We start from the raw sequence: 18,824 nt of genomic DNA, 5'->3' as shown, positions 1-18,824 counted from the left end.
AAAAGGTGACTGAGAAAGGGAAGTTTGGTCCACATGCTTCGCCAATTTCTGGCCGCTTCTCTTGCAGGGACATTGGGTACCTTTTGGCATTGGCAAGTTGGTATAAACCCCTGACAAAGCTCCCCATTTTGAGGCAGCCTTCAGTCATTACGAGGCACCTTGAAACCGCAGAGCAAGGCTCTGCTTCGTACGCTTGCTTCGTATTTACTTCTGTATATCTCAGGCTCTCAATCAGTCACACACACAGGCACACCATAGAGTTAGTAAAGTAAAAGTATACTAAAAGAACAGGCAAGCTAGAGCTCTGAATGTCCTTACCTTGTTGTGAAGATCCCAGACGAGCCCCCAAGATGATAGCTTGTGGTAAATGATTCGAATTTGTGATCTCCAAAGAAGATTTAGCTTTGGGACCAGGTACCAGGCTTGATCACTCAAGAGCTTTTGTGTAGCAGTTTTATTAAAATATAAAAAGGAGAGAAAGCTTCTGACATAGACATCAGAAGAGGTATAGAGGGTGCCCTCTGCTTGACTTTTTAATTAAAAAGTTAAAAAAATTTTTTTTGGATTCATAAAGAAGTTACAAAAACAGGGCAGAGAGATCCTATACACCGTTCCTCTGCATCCGTCAATGATAACATTTTACAGAGCCATTGTATAATTCTCAAAACCAGGAAATTGACATCAAAACGAGGTACAAGACTATTAACTCAAATATGAGCCTTATTTAGATTGTCTTTACATGCATTCATCTTGAGGTGGGACATGAACAGCTCTCTGAAATTTCATCTCATTTTATGTAACCACCACAGTTAAGGTATAGAACTGTTCCACCACCCTCAAAGAAACTCTCTTGTGCTGTACTTTTTATAGTTAAATCCTTCTCACAACCCTAGCCCCTGGCAGCCACTGATCTGTTTGACACTATTCTAAATTTTTCATTTTGAGTATAGTAAATAAGAGTCACACAGTATGTAACCTTTAAACCTTTTGAGATTGGTTTCTCTCCACTTGATTTATGATTATTTAAGTGGTATGTAAAATAGATCAAGCAAGGTCTTAAAGAGAGAGAGTTCCATTATGAATGGGGAGGGCATCTCATTCTGTTACAAAGAGGAAACTCGGGGGCATGGGTCACGGCATTGAGAACCAGTAGCATGTTGATTTAGGAAATTGTGTATGGTAATGAATTTGCTTCAGGATAAAATGGCTCAATAGATTAAAGAGTAGGATTGGTGACCTGGGACATGGAAATTGTAAATTTCTGTCTGCCACTGACTTACAATAGCTTATCTTTTGTATATTTCCCAGTCAAGAGGATTTAGCACAGGGTGAATGGAATTGGTAATCTAGTTATAAATGACAGTAAACCAGAGTACAAAGTAACACAAAAGATGTCAGTTTCCCCTGCTGCAGTGGAACTACTGCTAATCCAGATGTTTTATTTTTACCTTGGACTGTGTACTCTTAGATTGTCAGAAGCTTCAGCTCTGGTAAGAGAGAAGGTGGTGACTTTGTTTGCTGTGCCCTCTCTCCCCGTGGCGAATGGATCTACTGTGTAGGGGAGGACTTTGTGCTTTACTGCTTCAGCACAGTCACTGGCAAACTGGAGAGAACTTTGACAGTAAGTATTACTGACTTAAGGCCATCTACAGAAATTGTTAATGCTTACATCTTTCTGAACTCAGAAGTAAACCTTTTTCAGACTGCTGTCCTTGTGAATCTTGATGTAAAAATATGTAAAAGTGTCATTAAGTAAAATAAAGGGCCCATAAGTAATTGTATGGAATTACCTCCTCTATCTGGAAAAGTCATCCTTCAGTGAGCCCTCAGCTTCTAGTGGATAGGATGAGTATACGTTAAGCAGAGGAGGAGGAAAAGGAATGTGCCTGCTAGCCAGCTAGAGTTAAACCTCCTCAGGGTGGTTGGAGAGTGACAGATACAGCTAGTTCTCTGCATGTGCTTTCAAAGGCTACTTGTATATTACCCTATAAAATTGGTTTATTAAGCAGCGCTTATAACAAGGAATAATTAACGCAGCTGCTGTAACAATATTCAAATTCCAGTGGCCTAATACAGTGAATATTATGTCACAATGTGATATAAATTCCATCCTCCTCCTCCATCTTTTAGCTGTGCCATTTGGGAAATGTGGCCTCTAAAGTGTTAGGAGGAAAGATAATTGAAGGGGTTTACTGGATGTTTTCAAGACTCACAGCTGGAAGTGGTTTATATTATTTTGTCCATCATTCTTTTTTGATTAGAATTAGTGCTGCCAACAGCCCAAATGCAAAGGAGGAGTGGACAGGGAAAATGCAGTCGTCTACAGTTGGGAAGAAGAAATGGTCTGCTGAATGTGTAAAAAAAATCATAAACATACCTGTTAGAGAATAATCTCATCTCAGACTGTTCTTGAGTGAACTTTTGGTACACCAGCCTTGTGAAGCCTCCTCCAGTAGAGAGCAAAGACGTGAACAGAACAGAATGAGGTGGCAAGTGTCCTCTAGCTGAGGAAAATACTGAGTTCACTGAGTTGAAGGAATTGTTCAGTCTCAGCCACTGTCTTGGCCTAGTATTTGCAAAATGGATGATGACTGGGACCAGCTGTAGCACCGAAAGTGGTTTGGCATAAAGTATAATTCACACATTATGAAGAACAGTACAGAAAATGTGATCAGCCATCTGATAGCCTCGTTTGAGTTTTTGGTTTGTATGTTTAACCCTCTGAGGCTCCCTTAGGTTTGATTCCTTTGGTGAAGGTAGAAGCTTCTATTCTTATCTGCCACTCAGCTCTGGAAGCTTCTCCAGTGATTTGTTAGCGACCTCTGTACCCTGATTCTGTGCTTCCCTATTCCAGGTTCACGAGAAGGATGTGATTGGTATTGCACATCACCCTCATCAGAACCTGATTGCTACTTACAGTGAAGATGGACTGCTAAAGCTCTGGAAACCCTAATTCAGCTTCTCTTTTAAACTAGCTTGAGAGCATGTACTTAGAAGACATACTCATGTGTTGCTTTTTTTTTTTTTTTTTTTTTAAGGCCAGCTTTTCTAAGCAAATCGTCTGAATTAGGCACAAGAATAATTGTGAAAATTCATAAAAATTTAAGTAGCAGTTATCATTTTTTATATATTTTCCAAGGTATTCACTCTAACTGGGGCAGTCACTTAATGCTGTCAATAATCTTTTACCTGAAGAGCGAAATACTGGTAAACCTAGGGAAAAACTGTACTCCTTTGATTATTTGAAATGCTTTGATTGAAATGGGTTTCCTGCAGTAAAACTTGTAAATAAGGAACTATCCTAAATTCATTAGCTGTTTACTATCCCACCTTTTTTAAAAAAAAAAAGATGTTAATAAACTTTACACCTTTCTGGAGGCTTTGTTTTTAAATGTAAATAAATGCCCACCTAGTTAACGCATTTACTTAGAATCAGATGAAGAGTAGGACATTATATTATCATCCCTGAAGTCAGTTTCCCATAGGATCTCATTTCACTGCCCTCCCCCGGGGCATTCATTTTTTAACTAACTGCAGGATCCACTATGAGAATTCAGTTTTGGCGTATCTCCTCTGTATGCAGAGGAGGTTTTTGCATTGAAAATATGCTGCTGTTCAAGGAAAAAAAAAATTTAGAAAACAAAAACTCAACAATATTTTGCATATGGGTCGTTTCTGTTTCAACTGATGTATGTGGAATGCCTATGTTGATGTGTGAAGATACTGTGCTGGGTATCATTTCAAGAAAGTAAGCTTATTTATAGAGGCCTTTTATGCCCCATTTCCCCAGTTAGTAGGTACAGGTGAATGAGGAGAATTTTGCAGTCTTAAAAACCTTTGTCACTTGAAATACAGCCTGATCTGTATTAAAGATGAGCAATGCCTAGCACGTAAAAATGCTTAATGCTGGCTGAAAAATTCTTTAACAGCACTAGGAAATCCATCTTTCCCAGTTACACTCCCCAAATTTGGTCTTTTTGCCGCAAAACCTGAACTTTTTCACAGAATGTCATTTGGTGTCATTTTGAGAGTTGAACAATAGCCACGAGTCTACATGACTGTAGCCTGCCATTCCTCTCAGTGAAGAGCAGCTTTCATCGACATTAAAGAAGCTTAAGGTGGAGAGAAGAGCTCATGCGAAAATTCCTTACAAAAATCAAGAAACCAGTTTGATTTAGCCCACGACCTCATGAAGTGGCAGTTGAGAGGCCTTCTTTGTGCCAAGGCTCATGGAGAGCAAGAATCTAGTCAGCATGGGTACACTTATTTCTTCTAGGAATTTTTAGCAAACATCTCTTCTGCTCTTGCATCTAATGCTCAGGATGGTTAGAACAATTTCTGTCACAGGATAGGGGAAAAGCAGCAAGTTAACAGGATTAGTGGTTGATAAGAGGAAATCCGGAGTTGTTTTGATGATTAGAGCAGCATTATCCAGATCTAATGGGTTAGGAAAAGGTTTTCTGGAGTTGACTGTGAAAAGGACCATCAAGAGCTCAAGGTAAAGGGCTTTGGTGATCTTAGGGGGAGCCTTTCCAGGCCCTGCAGTGTGCCACAGGTGCAAGGCAGGTGCTGCACAAATGGTAAGGTCCGGGGAGACAAGCAGAGAGGAGAGGAGAGGACTAGACTACAGGCGATTAAGTATATTTTCTTAAGGAAGTTAATGCACATAACTGGGAAGGAAAAATCTGCTTTTCCCAAGTTGTTTCTTCCAGTCCCTTCCTGGTCATCTCCTCCAGTACAGAAGTCAAGGGGAGTCCTGGGGAGAGGCAGAAGTGGTGGAGAGCTTGGGTCGGGCATGATTGATTGAGTAGTGTGGGAACCAGGAAGGGCTCCTGGGCCCTTGCTTGTACCACCCCAACCCAGTGCCCCCAACCTGGGTTCCTAGAGCTACTACAGCCCATGTATTTGACACTCCTCTCTAGCACTGGAAACACAAAATGCACCGTGTGCTTGCCCAGTGGTGCCCAACTCTTAGGGACCCCATGAACTGTGGCCCTCAAGGCTCATCTGTCCATGGGATCTTCCAGGCAAGAATATTGGAGCATGTTGCCATTTCCTGTTCCTGGGTATCTTCCTGTCCCAGGGATTGAACCTGCATCTCTTGGGTCTCCTGCATTGGCTGGCAGATTCCTTATCACTGCGCTACCTGGGAGGCTAGAATCTCAAAATACATGGCATTCAAGTTAACCCCTGCTCCCAAGAAAGTTAACCTCCATGAGTTGTTCATCTCCCACTCAATTGTTGTATTAATGACTCTGGAAAACATTTAATGACCTAGTACTTCACAGCAGTTATTTTCTGAATCTTAGGTATAATTCAGTGTTGTGTTAACTAGTTATTTTTCAGCTTGTATTTCTACCACTAACAGTATTTACTGAGTCCTTCCTATGTGAGCGGTGTTGTTTCTCAGAACTGCTTTTTGAGCTCCAGCCTATTGAGTCCCATGATACAAGTGAAGAAACAGGTTGCCAGTGGTTTTCTACTTACTCCTGGGGCTTCCCTGGTGGCTCAGAGGTTAAAGCCTCTGCCTCCAATGCAGGAGACCCAGGTTTGATCCCTGGGTCAGGAAGATCCCCTGGAGAAGGAAATAGTAACCCACTTCAGTATTCTTGCCTGGAGTCAAGTGTCATTTTCTTCCATCTTATGGTTTAGATAGAGGCAAAGAATCCATGGGTGTTTCTCCACATTTGGCTAAGACTTATCTAAACTGAACACAGGTGGTGAGGAGTAGAAAGAGCATCCAAGTACAGCAGTGGGGTTTAGCAAGCATGTACAAACTTGAGAACCAGTAAGTAGACCAGGGGTCCTTTTCATCATCGTTAAGGTATTTCAATCCTTATTCTGTTGGTCTTTGAAGGTGGCTGAGATAATCAAGTGAAGTGGTACTGTTGGGAAAGCAACATTAGTGCTTTGCTCAAGCATTTTTTACTCACTGTGCCTTTAGAACCTATGTTTCCTTTTCCCACATTATTTTAAAACAGGAAACTATGTCGAAGATAGGAAGCTCCCTCAGTCTGGAACACACTTGCTATAGCAAAGGCTGCCATTCTTTGACCCTCCACAGCAGTTCTAACAATGGTATTACTGTTCTGGTGATTTAATATAACTATATCCCCATGGTGGTGGTATACGGCCTTGGCTGTATATATAACAATCCTGGTTGCTGAGGCTACCCTCAGCTCAACTACACCAAAATACCTGAGACACATCATATTTTAAAGCTTCCAAGGTAACTTGTGGCCAAGGTTGAGAGCCAGTATTATACACACAAAAAAAATCTGATGCTAACTTCACAAGATTTGTCACCATGCTCCACCTACTAAGACCCTCATGGGACATAAAATTAGCTTTTTATTCCCTGCAAGTATGAATGGACAGGGGGAGCATCATTAAGGAGGCATTAGGGCTGGGGCCAGGGAGCTACATTTCTGTGAATGCACTATTTCTTTGATGACCTTGGCTAGAGTTAAAAAAGAACTAACTTTTGGTGTGTTTTGTTTTTACAGACTACAGACCTGTCAGTTTCTGCCTCTCCAGGTTATTACTAGTTTATTCTAGTGATGTCTAAGTATTTTTTACCGTGGTCAAACAAAAGTAAAAGCTTACTCAACCATTTTTGAGTATATATAATTCAGTAGCACTAACCTTATTAACAGTTGTGCAACCATTATTGTTTTCAAACTAAGTTTCCATTCCTCCCAGCCCTTGGTAATCTGTGCTCTATGAATTTGCCTAGGTAGTTCATAAAAATGTAAAGGCCTTTCTGTTACAAACACATATATGACACATTTTGTTCACGTGTTAAAACACCAGCATCAGGATCTTTTCGAATTAGTCGGTTCTTTGCATCAGGTGGCCCAAGTATTGGCGCTTCAGCATCAGTCCCTCTAATAGAGTGTTCAGGACTGATGCTAAAGCACCAACAAGGTACAGGGTTCTCATTTCTTCATATTCTCACTTGTTTCCATTTTGGATTACTAGGTACAAAGTGGTACATCTAGCTGAATTTTCATTTTATTTCCCTCATGACTAATAAATATTAAAGCCTCATGTAAGGATTTTTGTAATTTTAAAAATGCATTATAAAACAGGTTTATTGTAGAATTTTTTAGACCAATATTTTGTTTTCCTTTCTGAACACTTGCCTGGCCAGATTAAAGACAGAACGCAAGAATGATAGGATGGGGAGAAGCTATCAATTAAGACTGTCAGTATGAGAAGAAACCTGAATGTTTGGGAAATAGGCACTTCACACCAAGTTTCAGTCTCCTCTTTTTGACTCAAGTGTTGTAAGGGGAAGTTAGGTTGTAGAGTACATGTCCATGTTAGAACTGTTTAAGGCTCCTGATTATGAGAGATACAGAATCAGTAGAACAAGCAAAAACCCACATTCCACTTTAGTGTTTGCAAATATTTTTAAGACCCCCATCCCATTTGTTGCTCATTACTCATCCCTCCACTTTCACTCCACACCCTTGTTTAGTATTAAACATTCAACTATGGTTAAATAGTACTTTTTTGGTGTTATTCACTTTAGTTAAATGAAACTAGTAATCTTAACTAGTGAAAAGCCAATGCTTTAACCTGGGAAAAAAAAGCCTGTGGTGACACACTGGACATGCTTTGTAATCAGTGTATTAAAGAGACATTCATACATTTCAAGAATTGCTTAAATTCTGATACCAGATTTAAGCTTGTGAACATATGACTTTAAACATACAATTAAAGCTATTCATCATAATTTGCTATACTACCAACATTAAATTACAGTTACTCTGGAGCGTAAGTTAAATGGTTTAAAGTAAGCCTGTAACATACCTACAAAAACACCTTCCTATCTCATACATGCAAATTACTTCTCCATGTAAAGGTCTCATCACTCTAAGTTTCCCTGCTCCAGAAGTCACTACTCTAAGGCTTACTGTGGTCCAAAGTGGGGGGGGGGGGCGGGCGCAGCAAAAAAAGTAACCAGGACCAATAGGTATATATATTAATAAAAGATGGCACAGCAGAAGGGAATGCAATTCTACAAGTGCAAGCCCTCAAGAAGCAGCAAGTTATGATAAATCCCTTCTTTAGAAAGGTATCATTTCTATCACTGATACCACAGGCTAAATTAAGTTATACAGCATGCCATCTTCAAGTTAACAGTTGAGGCAATAGAATAAATGCAGAAGCATCACAATGAATCCCACTTACTACAACTATACAGACCAACACTTCTCTACATTAATTTCTTTGTCTGACTGCCAGTTAAACACAGTTTTAATTTCATAGCGTAACAATTAAGGGTCATACACTGAAGTCAATACATATACCTGGCATTTCAGTCTAAGCTATTCCACGTACATAGCTGAAATCAATCACAAAGTATGGCCTAACAAGTGCTAGGGGAAATTTTTTAAAGTCGTTTTTACAAGTGTTAAACTTATTCTTGCACACTGAAGTCATCATACATACAGGGCAAAGTCAGAGCTTTTATATTCGAGTTTATTCTTCATTTAACTTTTAAACACTACTATAGTTGAATATTAAAACAAAAGCAAGTAGTGAGCATATTATGATTATAGTCCTTCACTCAATCACTACTGCAAATAAAACACCAGCAGTGAGTGTTATTCACAGGCCCTACTAAGAGGTCTGACACTGAACACCACCCCGAGGATGATGTTCATCATCCTCATATGCTTCTCCATTGTAATGGCGCCGTCTTTCCTGATTTGGATCAAAGTCCACTAATTCTACCTGGTCCATTTCATCAGTCTCTTCTACTTCCTTCCTCTCAGGCAGAAGTTTTTCCAGCAAAGAGAGTTTATCAGGAGAGAGAAAGCCATTCTCAGGAAAGTTTACCTATAAAATGAAATTTTTACCATTTAAAGGAAAGTTTAAATGATTTATTTATCCCTCCTTAGACAAATTACCACTGACCCATTTTCCCCAGAAAACACACTTGTAATCACACAATTATTTGGTAAATTAGCCAATCCCAGGTTAGTTAGAACAAATGGTCTAAGAAGCCATATATCATCTAGTATTCTGAACCAGAATTCAAGGTAAAGTCTTTAAAAAAAATCCTACTAAATAGTAACTGCACTGTAATGATCACTTCTATTCAGCAAATACATTTTAACAGAACCCAGCCTAAAACACATTCTAACCCTTTTTAATGGATATTTAAAGAAAGCTATTCTTAATCAGAAAGCAATTTTTAAAATGTTAAATTTGTGGGTCTGAGGTGACTCAATTTAAGGTTAAGGGAAATGGTTGGATTGCTTTAAGAACCAGAGCATTACAATATTTTGTCAGAAATCCACACTAGCTAACATGCTTCTGTTGTACTTCAAAGATACTAGTGATAGCCTTTCATTAGTAAAATACCCACTTGCCATGCATCCCCTTCCCTGCCACAGTGATGCAAACAAACCAACTTGATACAAAGAATGTTCAACATGACAGGAGTAATATTAGATCTAGACAAGGGAGAATATAAATTTGGCACTTCTAGCAATTCAGAAACTTATAAAATTTTAATAAGCTAGTCATTCTCAATTATTTCTGAAGTACTTTCTAAGCTTACCTTAAATTCAATGATTAGGCGACCCTTTTCATATGGCCTACGGTAAATTGGCATGCCTTCATTTAGCACACACTTGATATCTCCATGCTTGACAATCTGACCTAAAAACATTAAAGCCAAACTCCTTAAATACAATCACATTTTTATGAGGTAGGGAAAATAAAGAGAGGAACATCCTAGCTCACTGATTAGGAATACATTTATGTGAAACAATCCTGGTTTCTATGAACTTGATTTATAGATTTTTTAGGGGCTCACCAGAGAGTCAAGAATGCACAATTTCAGCTCAGCTCAAGGATGGTTATGTTCTGAGCAATACTGAAATGCCACTTTCCTCTATGCCTGTGCTAGCTACTAGCAATGAACACCAGTATAGAAAGAAACACTTATCTAGTTACCATACCTGGATGAGAAGTGATGACTATGGTTCGGTTGTCAAGAGTAGATATTGGCTTCTGGAAGCCACACAATGCCTCAACCAGCTGTATGTCCATACACATGAAAAGGTCTTCTCCTCGTCTGTACAATGGAAACATGGCATATGCTTAGGGCTTTCAAATCACCAATGATTCCAAGTACCAAAATAGGCAGTTCTGTTCTTAGAAACAAATGGTATATTTCAAAAGATGCCCTTTCTTCTTCATTTTTAAAATGAGCTGAGAACAGGGAACAGCAAATACATGTAACCTGCCAGCAGAGCTTCCTGGACAAGCTTCAGAATCCCTCCACACATTCTAGGCAGTGGAACACATCTCAGACTGGGTCCTGGATAAGTCAGGGTCTATGAAAAGGGGACATGGCCAATTTCAAGGGAACAGTAAGATCTTCTTTACTGATGTACATGAATTAACATAGTGCCTGGCACATTGTGAACTCAACCTTTTATAACAGTACACTTCCTCCTCGTGCTTGCTTTCTTTTCCAGTTCATATTAGTAATATATTTTCATCACACAGATCACTCTCCAGAAAGAGGATTCACCTCAAATGATAGCATCAAAATTCTGAGCTTGACAGCATTTCCCATTACTGTTGAGACACTATTAATTCAAAACCTGTTCTTTCAAGATGTCACTCCCAACAGTTACTGTAGTCCTATTCCAGTCAAATGTTGCAACCAAGCTTATCACAAACTCAGGAAATGAAGAAACTGGTGAGAACTTTAAGGCACATATTTCAAAATTAGTTTTGAAAAAAAATTAAAAAAATCTGGGAGCTAAATTTTGTCATGGGATGCGTTCCTAATCCACCTACTTATACATCTTTGAAGAATATCCTTCAAAAACCAGATCAGGCAACAGTTTATGTAAATTTAGACACAAAAACAGAATCTAATTCTTTTAAACATTAATGATTTAACAATCATTTATAAAAGACATACATAGCCTCATTCTTCTGCTACACTTTTCTAGGTTATTTCCAAAAACAGTGTTCTAAACCTAATGAAAAGCTCATTCTAAGTGGAAAAAAAAAAATCCCAAATAGGCAAGATGTCAGTTTGAGTATTTTATAAATTTTTACCGCGTAAAAACAGCATGGTCCTTCTGATCTAAAACAATGATAATATCTCCTGGCTCCAGTCCTGGTTCTTGGTCTCCTTCACCATGGAATGTTATCTTCTGGCCATCTTTCATGCCTAAAAACAAAAAGCTAATTTTACATCTTAACATCTAACTAAGGTCAGAGTCTCTACTAAGAAACACAAATGCATGTTTGTGTGTAAGTCTCTGTGGATGCTCAAGTTGTAGAGAATTTACCAGAAATGCACACATGCTTAGACCAATCCAACTTCTTACTAAAGAAAGTGATCATAATGGAGAACACAAATTCTAGAGGCAAACAAATCAAGCCTCAAATCTCAGAGCTGCTATTTATTACTAGGCAGGATTACCCTGGGGAAGCAAGTTACATAACCTTCCTAAGCATCAGCTTTCCCACAGAGACCTACCTCTCCATCACAGCTCTTGTGAGGACTAAAGAAAAAGGTCTATGTTGGTGCCAATCAGTGACTGGCAAACGTAACCATAAATGCTTTACTATTTCAATTTCATTATTTTAAGAAACACTTAGTCAAATTATTTTTACTAAATGTAGTAAGCATAAGTCAGACTTTCTTCCCTTTATTGTATTAGAATATGAAATTGAAAAATTTTTTTAATCCATACTATTTTCATTGAATGATTTTTAATCTTTTAAAAAAGGATAATTTTAAAAATCTTTTAGACACTTTCAGACCATGTGGTTAGTGTCTATAATAGAGTCAAGAATAGAAAAATTTTCCCAATAAGCAAACGTATCTTAAAGGTCAACATATTTACTGAGATTTCTTCCCTCTGGCTCAGTTAAGTTCAATAAGAGCTTACTTAGCTAACTAACACCTTTACAAAGAACTCGTGTGTTTGCAGATCATTTACACTGCAGTAATAACTCTGGATTTCCTGAAGGAAAGATCACTGAGGTCACCCAACAAGAGCAACTTGGTTTTAGTTTCTATCATGGAAAGTATTAAACGTATACTAAGTAGCCAACAGTAAAACAAATCCCTATATAACATCAATCTAGATCCATAATTACCAGTTTATGACTATTTCATGTATTACACACTTTTCCACCCACATTTCCTACATATACTTCAAGCAAAATCCAGACATACCAATTAACCCGAATACTTTAGTATGTACCTCTACAAAGAGATGGACTTACACCAAAATATCAGTATTATACACTGACCAAAATAAGTCATTCATGAGGCAAATGGAGAAGGAAATGGCAACCCACTCCAGTATTCTTTGCCTGGAGAATCCCATGGACAAAGGAGACTGGTGGGCTGTCATCTGTGGAGTTACAGAGTTGGACACAACTGAAGCAACTTAGCAGCAGCAGCAGCACGAGGCAAAGTAACTGTCTTGCTACACTAGTGAAGCAACTAAACGCAGATCTAAGTTTTACTGGTTGTTCCAACAAGGTTGAGATTACTGGCAGGGGCTTTCCTGGCAGTTCAGTGGTTAAGACTCTGCTCTTTCACTGCAGGGGGTGCAAAGGAGGAACTCAGATCCCACATGTAGTGTGGCATGAGGTGGGGGCTGGGGGGGTATAGCCAAGTGTAGCATTCATAAATGGTTTCACTTAGTACTAAATGCCCTCCTGAGTACTTATCATTGGTATCAAGAAGGGGATTTTACCAGACAGGGAGACATTCAAACCCTACCAGACATGGACCAGTCAAGGAGAAAAAAAATTAAGAGGAGTACTGGAGTCGCACGGGAGACTACTATTGCAGGGGCATAAATTAATGTATATATTACATGTAATAATAGTTTCATTTAAAAAGAGCCAAGTCTGAAGGATCCATCCATCTTGATTATTTCATACGAAGTACAGCACAATTTACTCTGGGGCTGTATACACGTTTCTAAATTTCTACAATGAATATGTACTGCTATAATACATTTTAAAGGATTTTTAAATAAACTGACAAAATTAAGGAATACGCAAAATAAAAAAAGTAAATCCTAAGAGTATTTAAAGAAAGTTTTAGGTTATTACCCAAGAGGTAGAAACAGCTATGTTTATCTAATCTGCAGAAATCATTAGAAATATTCATAGTCTAAGTTCTTACAAATTAGTAAATCAAAAGCACATCCATTCTTTACCCCAACAGTTCCTAAGAAACTATCCCCAATTATGATAGTTTTAAGCAATTACAAAATGTAGAATATAATTAATCAAAATAGAAAAGTGGCTTAGAACTCACCTTTGTCAATATGAACTTCTAGAATTTTCTTTTCTCGAACTATCTTCCTTCCGTTGCAGCTTTTACATCTATCTTTAGGACTGATCCGCTCCCCATGGCCCTGGCACTCCATGCACACAGACTGAATTTGCTGAACCATTCCAGGTCCTATCTGATGAATTCTTATTTGCATTCCAGTACCTCGGCAATTGGGACAGCATTCTACTGCTCCTTTCTTACCACCTCGGCCTAACAGTTTAAAAAGAATGTTTGAATTTAGTGTTGGATTAATGTTCTAGTGAGAGTCCCTGAACACGCCACTCCATTAATATTTTCAAGGTCTGATGGAATGCTGCTTTAAAAAACTACAATTCAGGCTTTTTGATAAAATATTGCCACATCAGCTTTAGTTATCATTATAAACATCTTGACCACTATTTTTCTCAATGAACTATTTCAGTATTTTGGATTTTAAACATATACTCCCAAAGCACAATTTCTAAGAGTACTTCAGCTGTGAGATGAGAACATTTCAGTTTCCTCTCATTAGAAAACACTCCATTTTCAACAAATAACTTGTATTTATTAAAAAAAAAAAAAAAACACCTTAAAAAGATTCACATCACAGCCAGTAATTTCACAGTTGACTACCCCAGAAGAGAATATTACTAAGTATTAAGATTATGAAGCCACTGGAGTGCCTCAAGTTCTAGAGGGGATAGAAGTACTCATCTCTGGACGATGTTGAGTAGAAAGACACCAAATTATATCAATTCCACCCTGTATTCAAAACACACAAATAAAAGTGCCGATAATTTGCTGTTATTTCTGAAAGACGTTCAGATGGTTTTCATATTTGCACAACGCAGTATCTGCCAGTTTTATATATCCAGAAAGGTTTCAGTTCCATTTTGAACTATGAATGTTAAGACATACCTTCACATTTGTCACAAATCACATTCTTTTGCAGAGCTAGTTTTCTTGTTGCACCATTATATAAATCTTCTAAAGTTACTGTAAGTTGATGCACAACGTTTTTACCTATAACAAAACATTCCTCATTTAAAATACTGCTCACAAATAGCCCTTGCAGCAAAGACCCGGCACAGCCAAAAATAAGTAAAATTTTAGAAAGCTGCATCCTGTGTTCAATGCACTGTAAAAATGGTAAAGGAAAATGAAAGATGAGCCTTACAGGTTCACATATAATCTAACTGTGGTGTAACTTCAAAAAAGGAAAATCAGGTGAGAGTAAGTAACACAGATGGATGTAGTTGTGGCCCTCCTATATTTATGGCAACCAAAAACATTAACTGCAAAAATCATTTGAAAAAACTCACATTATTTGAATAGACACATTTCACAACAGTTTAACCCAAAACTGTTTTTCTGTTCTAGTATATTCCTTGACTCATGTATTATATTGAGCGACATGACCAATTAAATCATCCAAAAACTCTTCAGCACATTAAAGTTCCAAAAACTAATCAAGTTTGGCCAGGCAAGCTGATATATTCATTCAGTCTCCAAAGAATATCAATTCCTACTTCTTCCTGAAGTAGGAACAGCACATTTACTGCTGAGCTGACTGTTTAAAGGCTAGATTTCTCTTTCTTTACCCCAGTGCTTTCCAAAAGAACTTTCTGCATTAAGGGAGAAGTTTTATACCCTGTGCTAGCCAATACAATAGCCAGTAGTCACACATGGTTACTGAGCATGTAAATATGGCTACTACAAACTAAGTAAGTGAATTTTTTTCTTTGAAGAAATCTAAATTTTATGTTGCCAGGAGCTACAAAGGAATGGCATATCTCATCTAGAAATGGGAAGTGGATGATGGAGATTATGCAAGAACAGAGGCTACCAAAATGTAGTGATCTGTCAATAGTTAATAAGTTCCTAGCTAGTGATTCTTTCACAATGACTTTATCCACCAGGAAATACTATCTTTGGCTTAAGTTAAAGAAGATCTTGAACTACCTCCACAGTATGTATAATGAACATTTTGTTTCCAATCAAAAGTAAAGTACCATTAACTATAACCTTCTGCTCCTGGACCCACCTTTTGTTTCTGTATCCCAAATTCCACATAATTGGTTCTGCCATGCTAAAAGCTGCCCTTCTTACTTCAGCGCTTTATAGACTTTACAGTACAGGGAAGGAATAAAACTTCTGAAATTTAAGCAAATTTTTTTCAATATCATACTACCTCTCACCAATTTAAGACATGTAGTAGTTCGCCAATTGAGTTTGATTGGAAATTGTTTAAATGTCTTTAAAAAAATAGTAAAACATACCCCTTTCAAGAAAATCTGAATAAAAATGTCCAGTTGTGAGACTTCTCTGGTTGTCCAGAGGCCAAGATTCCATGCTCCCAATGCAGTGGGCCTGGGTTTGATCACTGATCAGCAAAACTAGATCCTACAAGCCACAACTAAAAAGATCCTGCATGCTGCAACTAACACCTTGTGTAGCATTAAAAACATACACAATTCCCAGTCTTTCGGAATCCAAAAACACTCGAAGAAGAAATTTAATAGCCTGCCCATTCCTTCTAGAATGGGCTCTACCCATTAGTTTGTATAAACCACAGTGGGAACAGAGTAAGATGAACTCTGACCAGAACACTGTACTCCTATGAACAGTATTTCTACAGTCCAGAAATCACATGTTAAAGGCACGTATTTTGATGCAATAAAACTGAAGAAAGATTAGACAGACAGCAGGCCATTTGGAGGCAATGAACTTGTGTTCCAGTGAAGACTGATGGCATGGCTATATATGACCTTGATAAAAACTTAGAATTCTGATAGGTAATTTACTTTCGACAGAATAAAACCACTGCACTTCCCACTAGGTTTGAGGATCACATAAAATCTATGAAAAAGGTTTTGAAAATTATGTTCTTATACTTCATGAAGCCGTATATACTCCCAACAACTTTAGATACATTTTTTAGTACTTGACTGGCTTCGCTATTTTTAGTTTCATCAAAATTCATTTAAAAAACTATTACCATAAGTTAGTATACATTATACTAACAAGTAAACAAGCGTTTAATAGTTGAATTCTCAAGAATCTGCTTCGACTAAAAGGGCTAATCTGCTTCCACTAAAAGGGCTAACTTTAGTTTGTTACATGTAGATTAGGTTATTCTTACCTCTCCTCTCTCTCTGCATCCTGCCTCCTCCTCCGAAAAACATATCAAAGATGTCCATGGGGGAGCCAAAACCACCACCTGCTCCACCTTCTTTAATTGCCTGTTCTCCTCCTTTGTCATATAATTCCCTTTTCTTTGCATCAGAGAGCACTTCGTAAGCTTGAGAAATCTGTTTAAACTGGTTGAAAAAAAGGGGATAAATTTCACTCAAAAAGGACAGCCACTATATTAAACATAATTTCACGTTATAATTGAAATATTATACACCTGACAAGAAGGATTCAACTATGTTATGGGTGTACTACTTGCCTTCTCGCCTTCATTTGGATTCTTATCAGGGTGGTACTTCAAGGCCAGTTTCCTGTAAGCCTTTTTCAATTCTTCTTGGGTGGCATTGGGTTTGACCCCCAAAACATCATAGTAAGTGGTTTCTTTCACCATTTTCTACAGCCTAAAACAAGAAAGCTCAACTTTAACCGACTTTCAACTGATAATTTTAATTAATAAAAATCAAGAGTTCAGGCAAAGAAATCTGTTCTTCGACAAATCTGGTAAGACCATCACCTTAAGTTTCACAGAGAAAGTAACAATTCCTCTGGTAACTCACCCGTAAATCCTAACAGACTAAATATAACCTAATAATTACCAGGGAATAATTAAAAAACCTCCTGTAGCGCTGGTTTCCACCTGGAAGGGTCCATACTAACGCGACTACTATTTGGATTGTTTCCCTTCCCAAGTAGCGACAAAGGGCAGTACAGAAAAGGGGTATTAACAGGTTCAGTCCACTATTATTCTCTTTGGTAAACCTGATAAATCATACATTTCCAAGAAGAAACACTTTGGCACAAGGCGGGGCGTAGTGTTTTACGAAACTGATAAAGAACACTAGCTCCCCTCCCCGCTCAGTCTCTTTCTCAATCACAGGAGAGTAGCTCCTGTTTTGACCGAACCCCTCTCGCCCCCACAAGCCAGCATAGCTTACATGTTGTTAGGTTTTCTCTTGCATTCAGGGCCGACCGTTACGGTTTCCTTCCTTTCCCCTTCCCGGATGGAAGGGGTGGGAGAAACCCAGCACTCAACAAAGAGGAGGAGGAGAGACCAGAGAAACGAAAGCCGCAGCCTCCGCCCGGCTCCTCCCGCAGCCCCTTGCCCCATGGGTCCTTTCGCGCGTGCGCGCAGGGTCGCCCCCACTCCCCCCCCCACTCTCCCCACCCCCCCAGCGAGCGCCCGCAGAGGAAAAGCCGGAGGCGGCAGATCCTTGGAGACCTCAAGGAGGGGTGGAAAAAGCTTCAGGAAAGGTCTTGGGCCCACTCGCTGCGCGCCGGCAAGCGTTGCCGGGGCACCCCCCAGACCTCCAGAAGGGGGCTCGAGAATACAGGAACCGACAACCCTCCCGCCCACGCGGAGCCAACCGCCTCCCGACCGCGGCTCCATCCAGCTTCCCGGCGCCGCCTGTGGCGCCAGACTTGGGACGAGGGGACGCGCAAGGGCTGAAACTCACCGGTGAGCGGGCCGATGCCGGTGTGGGGGAGCGGGAAGGAGCGCGTTGCTGTGTGCAGCTCGGGCAGCCGCCGCTCCTCCGCCTTTCACCGAGCGTTCTGGAAAGTTCCGGCCGGCGCGCCGCAGCAGTCTCCTTTTGTAGCCGAGGCCAGGCGCGTCACCCGCCGGAAGTCCCGCCCCTCCCGCCTATGCCACCGCCCCGCGGTTACCTGGGCAACGGCGCGGGGGGAGCTCGGGCGGGGAGGAGTTGTGCGGAAGGGCCTTGTGGGGATGGGCCCAAGCCTGGGTTCGCAACGCTCGTGGAACTTTCTGGATCCCCTTCTTCCAGCTAGTGGGCCCGCGGGAGCCGGGATTGCCCGGGAGCGCTGCAGTTCTGGGTCAGCTCCGGATTCCCAGATCAGTGGGCCCCTCGCCTCTGGCTAGAGCGCGCGACACTTCGAAACAGGGCCCAGGGCAGGGGCCGTATGCTGCAATGGAACCTCTCAGAACAAAGCCCTGCTGCTCCGCCTCCCCGCCGGCGCCTCATTCGTCTCTTTCCTCGCCTCAAACCGGCTTAGTTTCTTAGCCCTGAGGTTCTGGGAAACCGCCGGCACGAAATGCTAAGCAGGACGGGCTTGGGTCCCCGAGCAATCAGACGCGCAGTCCATGGCCTCGTAATTCGCGAAACTGCGAAGTTGGAAGAGCTCTTAGTGCGAGTCTAGACCCCTGTATACACTTTATTTTCATATATAGGGGTATATTTTCAACGTTGGGCTCAGGCAGCACTAAATGAGGAAACGTTTGCAATACTATGGTACAAACCTTGGGCCTTGGAGTTTCTGGCCTGTCGTTCCTGCGGTTTGGTTAGCCCAG

At 40.0% G+C, this 18,824-nt stretch overlaps 2 protein-coding genes across 2 annotated transcripts in view; one reads left to right on the top strand and one right to left on the bottom strand.

Annotated features, from left to right (window-relative positions):
- The window catches only part of SMU1 (SMU1 DNA replication regulator and spliceosomal factor), a 31,233-nt gene extending 27,718 nt beyond the window's left edge, over positions 1-3,515 (top strand). Inside the window, exons 11-12 of the mRNA XM_052644869.1 lie at positions 1,469-1,621; positions 2,855-3,515. Coding sequence (XP_052500829.1) covers positions 1,469-1,621; positions 2,855-2,953 — 252 coding nt within the window. The 3' untranslated portion in view covers positions 2,954-3,515. The remainder of the gene's footprint in view (positions 1-1,468; positions 1,622-2,854) is intronic.
- Positions 3,516-7,551: 4,036 nt separating this feature from the next.
- DNAJA1 (DnaJ heat shock protein family (Hsp40) member A1) lies at positions 7,552-18,084 on the bottom strand. The gene is made up of 9 exons (XM_052644705.1): positions 17,974-18,084; positions 16,779-16,920; positions 16,470-16,647; positions 14,246-14,350; positions 13,331-13,558; positions 11,098-11,212; positions 9,981-10,096; positions 9,578-9,678; positions 7,552-8,850 (listed from the first exon to the last, which is right to left on the bottom strand). The coding sequence occupies exons 2-9, from the start codon at positions 16,908-16,910 to the stop codon at positions 8,632-8,634; spliced, it is 1,194 nt and encodes a 397-aa protein (XP_052500665.1). The 5' UTR covers positions 16,911-16,920; positions 17,974-18,084; the 3' UTR covers positions 7,552-8,631.
- Between the last annotated feature and the right edge of the window lie 740 nt (positions 18,085-18,824).

Source organism: Budorcas taxicolor, chromosome 8 (assembly GCF_023091745.1).
Source record: "Budorcas taxicolor isolate Tak-1 chromosome 8, Takin1.1, whole genome shotgun sequence".
Taxonomy (NCBI): domain Eukaryota; kingdom Metazoa; phylum Chordata; class Mammalia; order Artiodactyla; family Bovidae; genus Budorcas; species Budorcas taxicolor.
The sequence above is the reverse complement of the archived record's forward strand: the minus strand, read 5'-3'. Positions and strand labels throughout refer to the sequence as shown.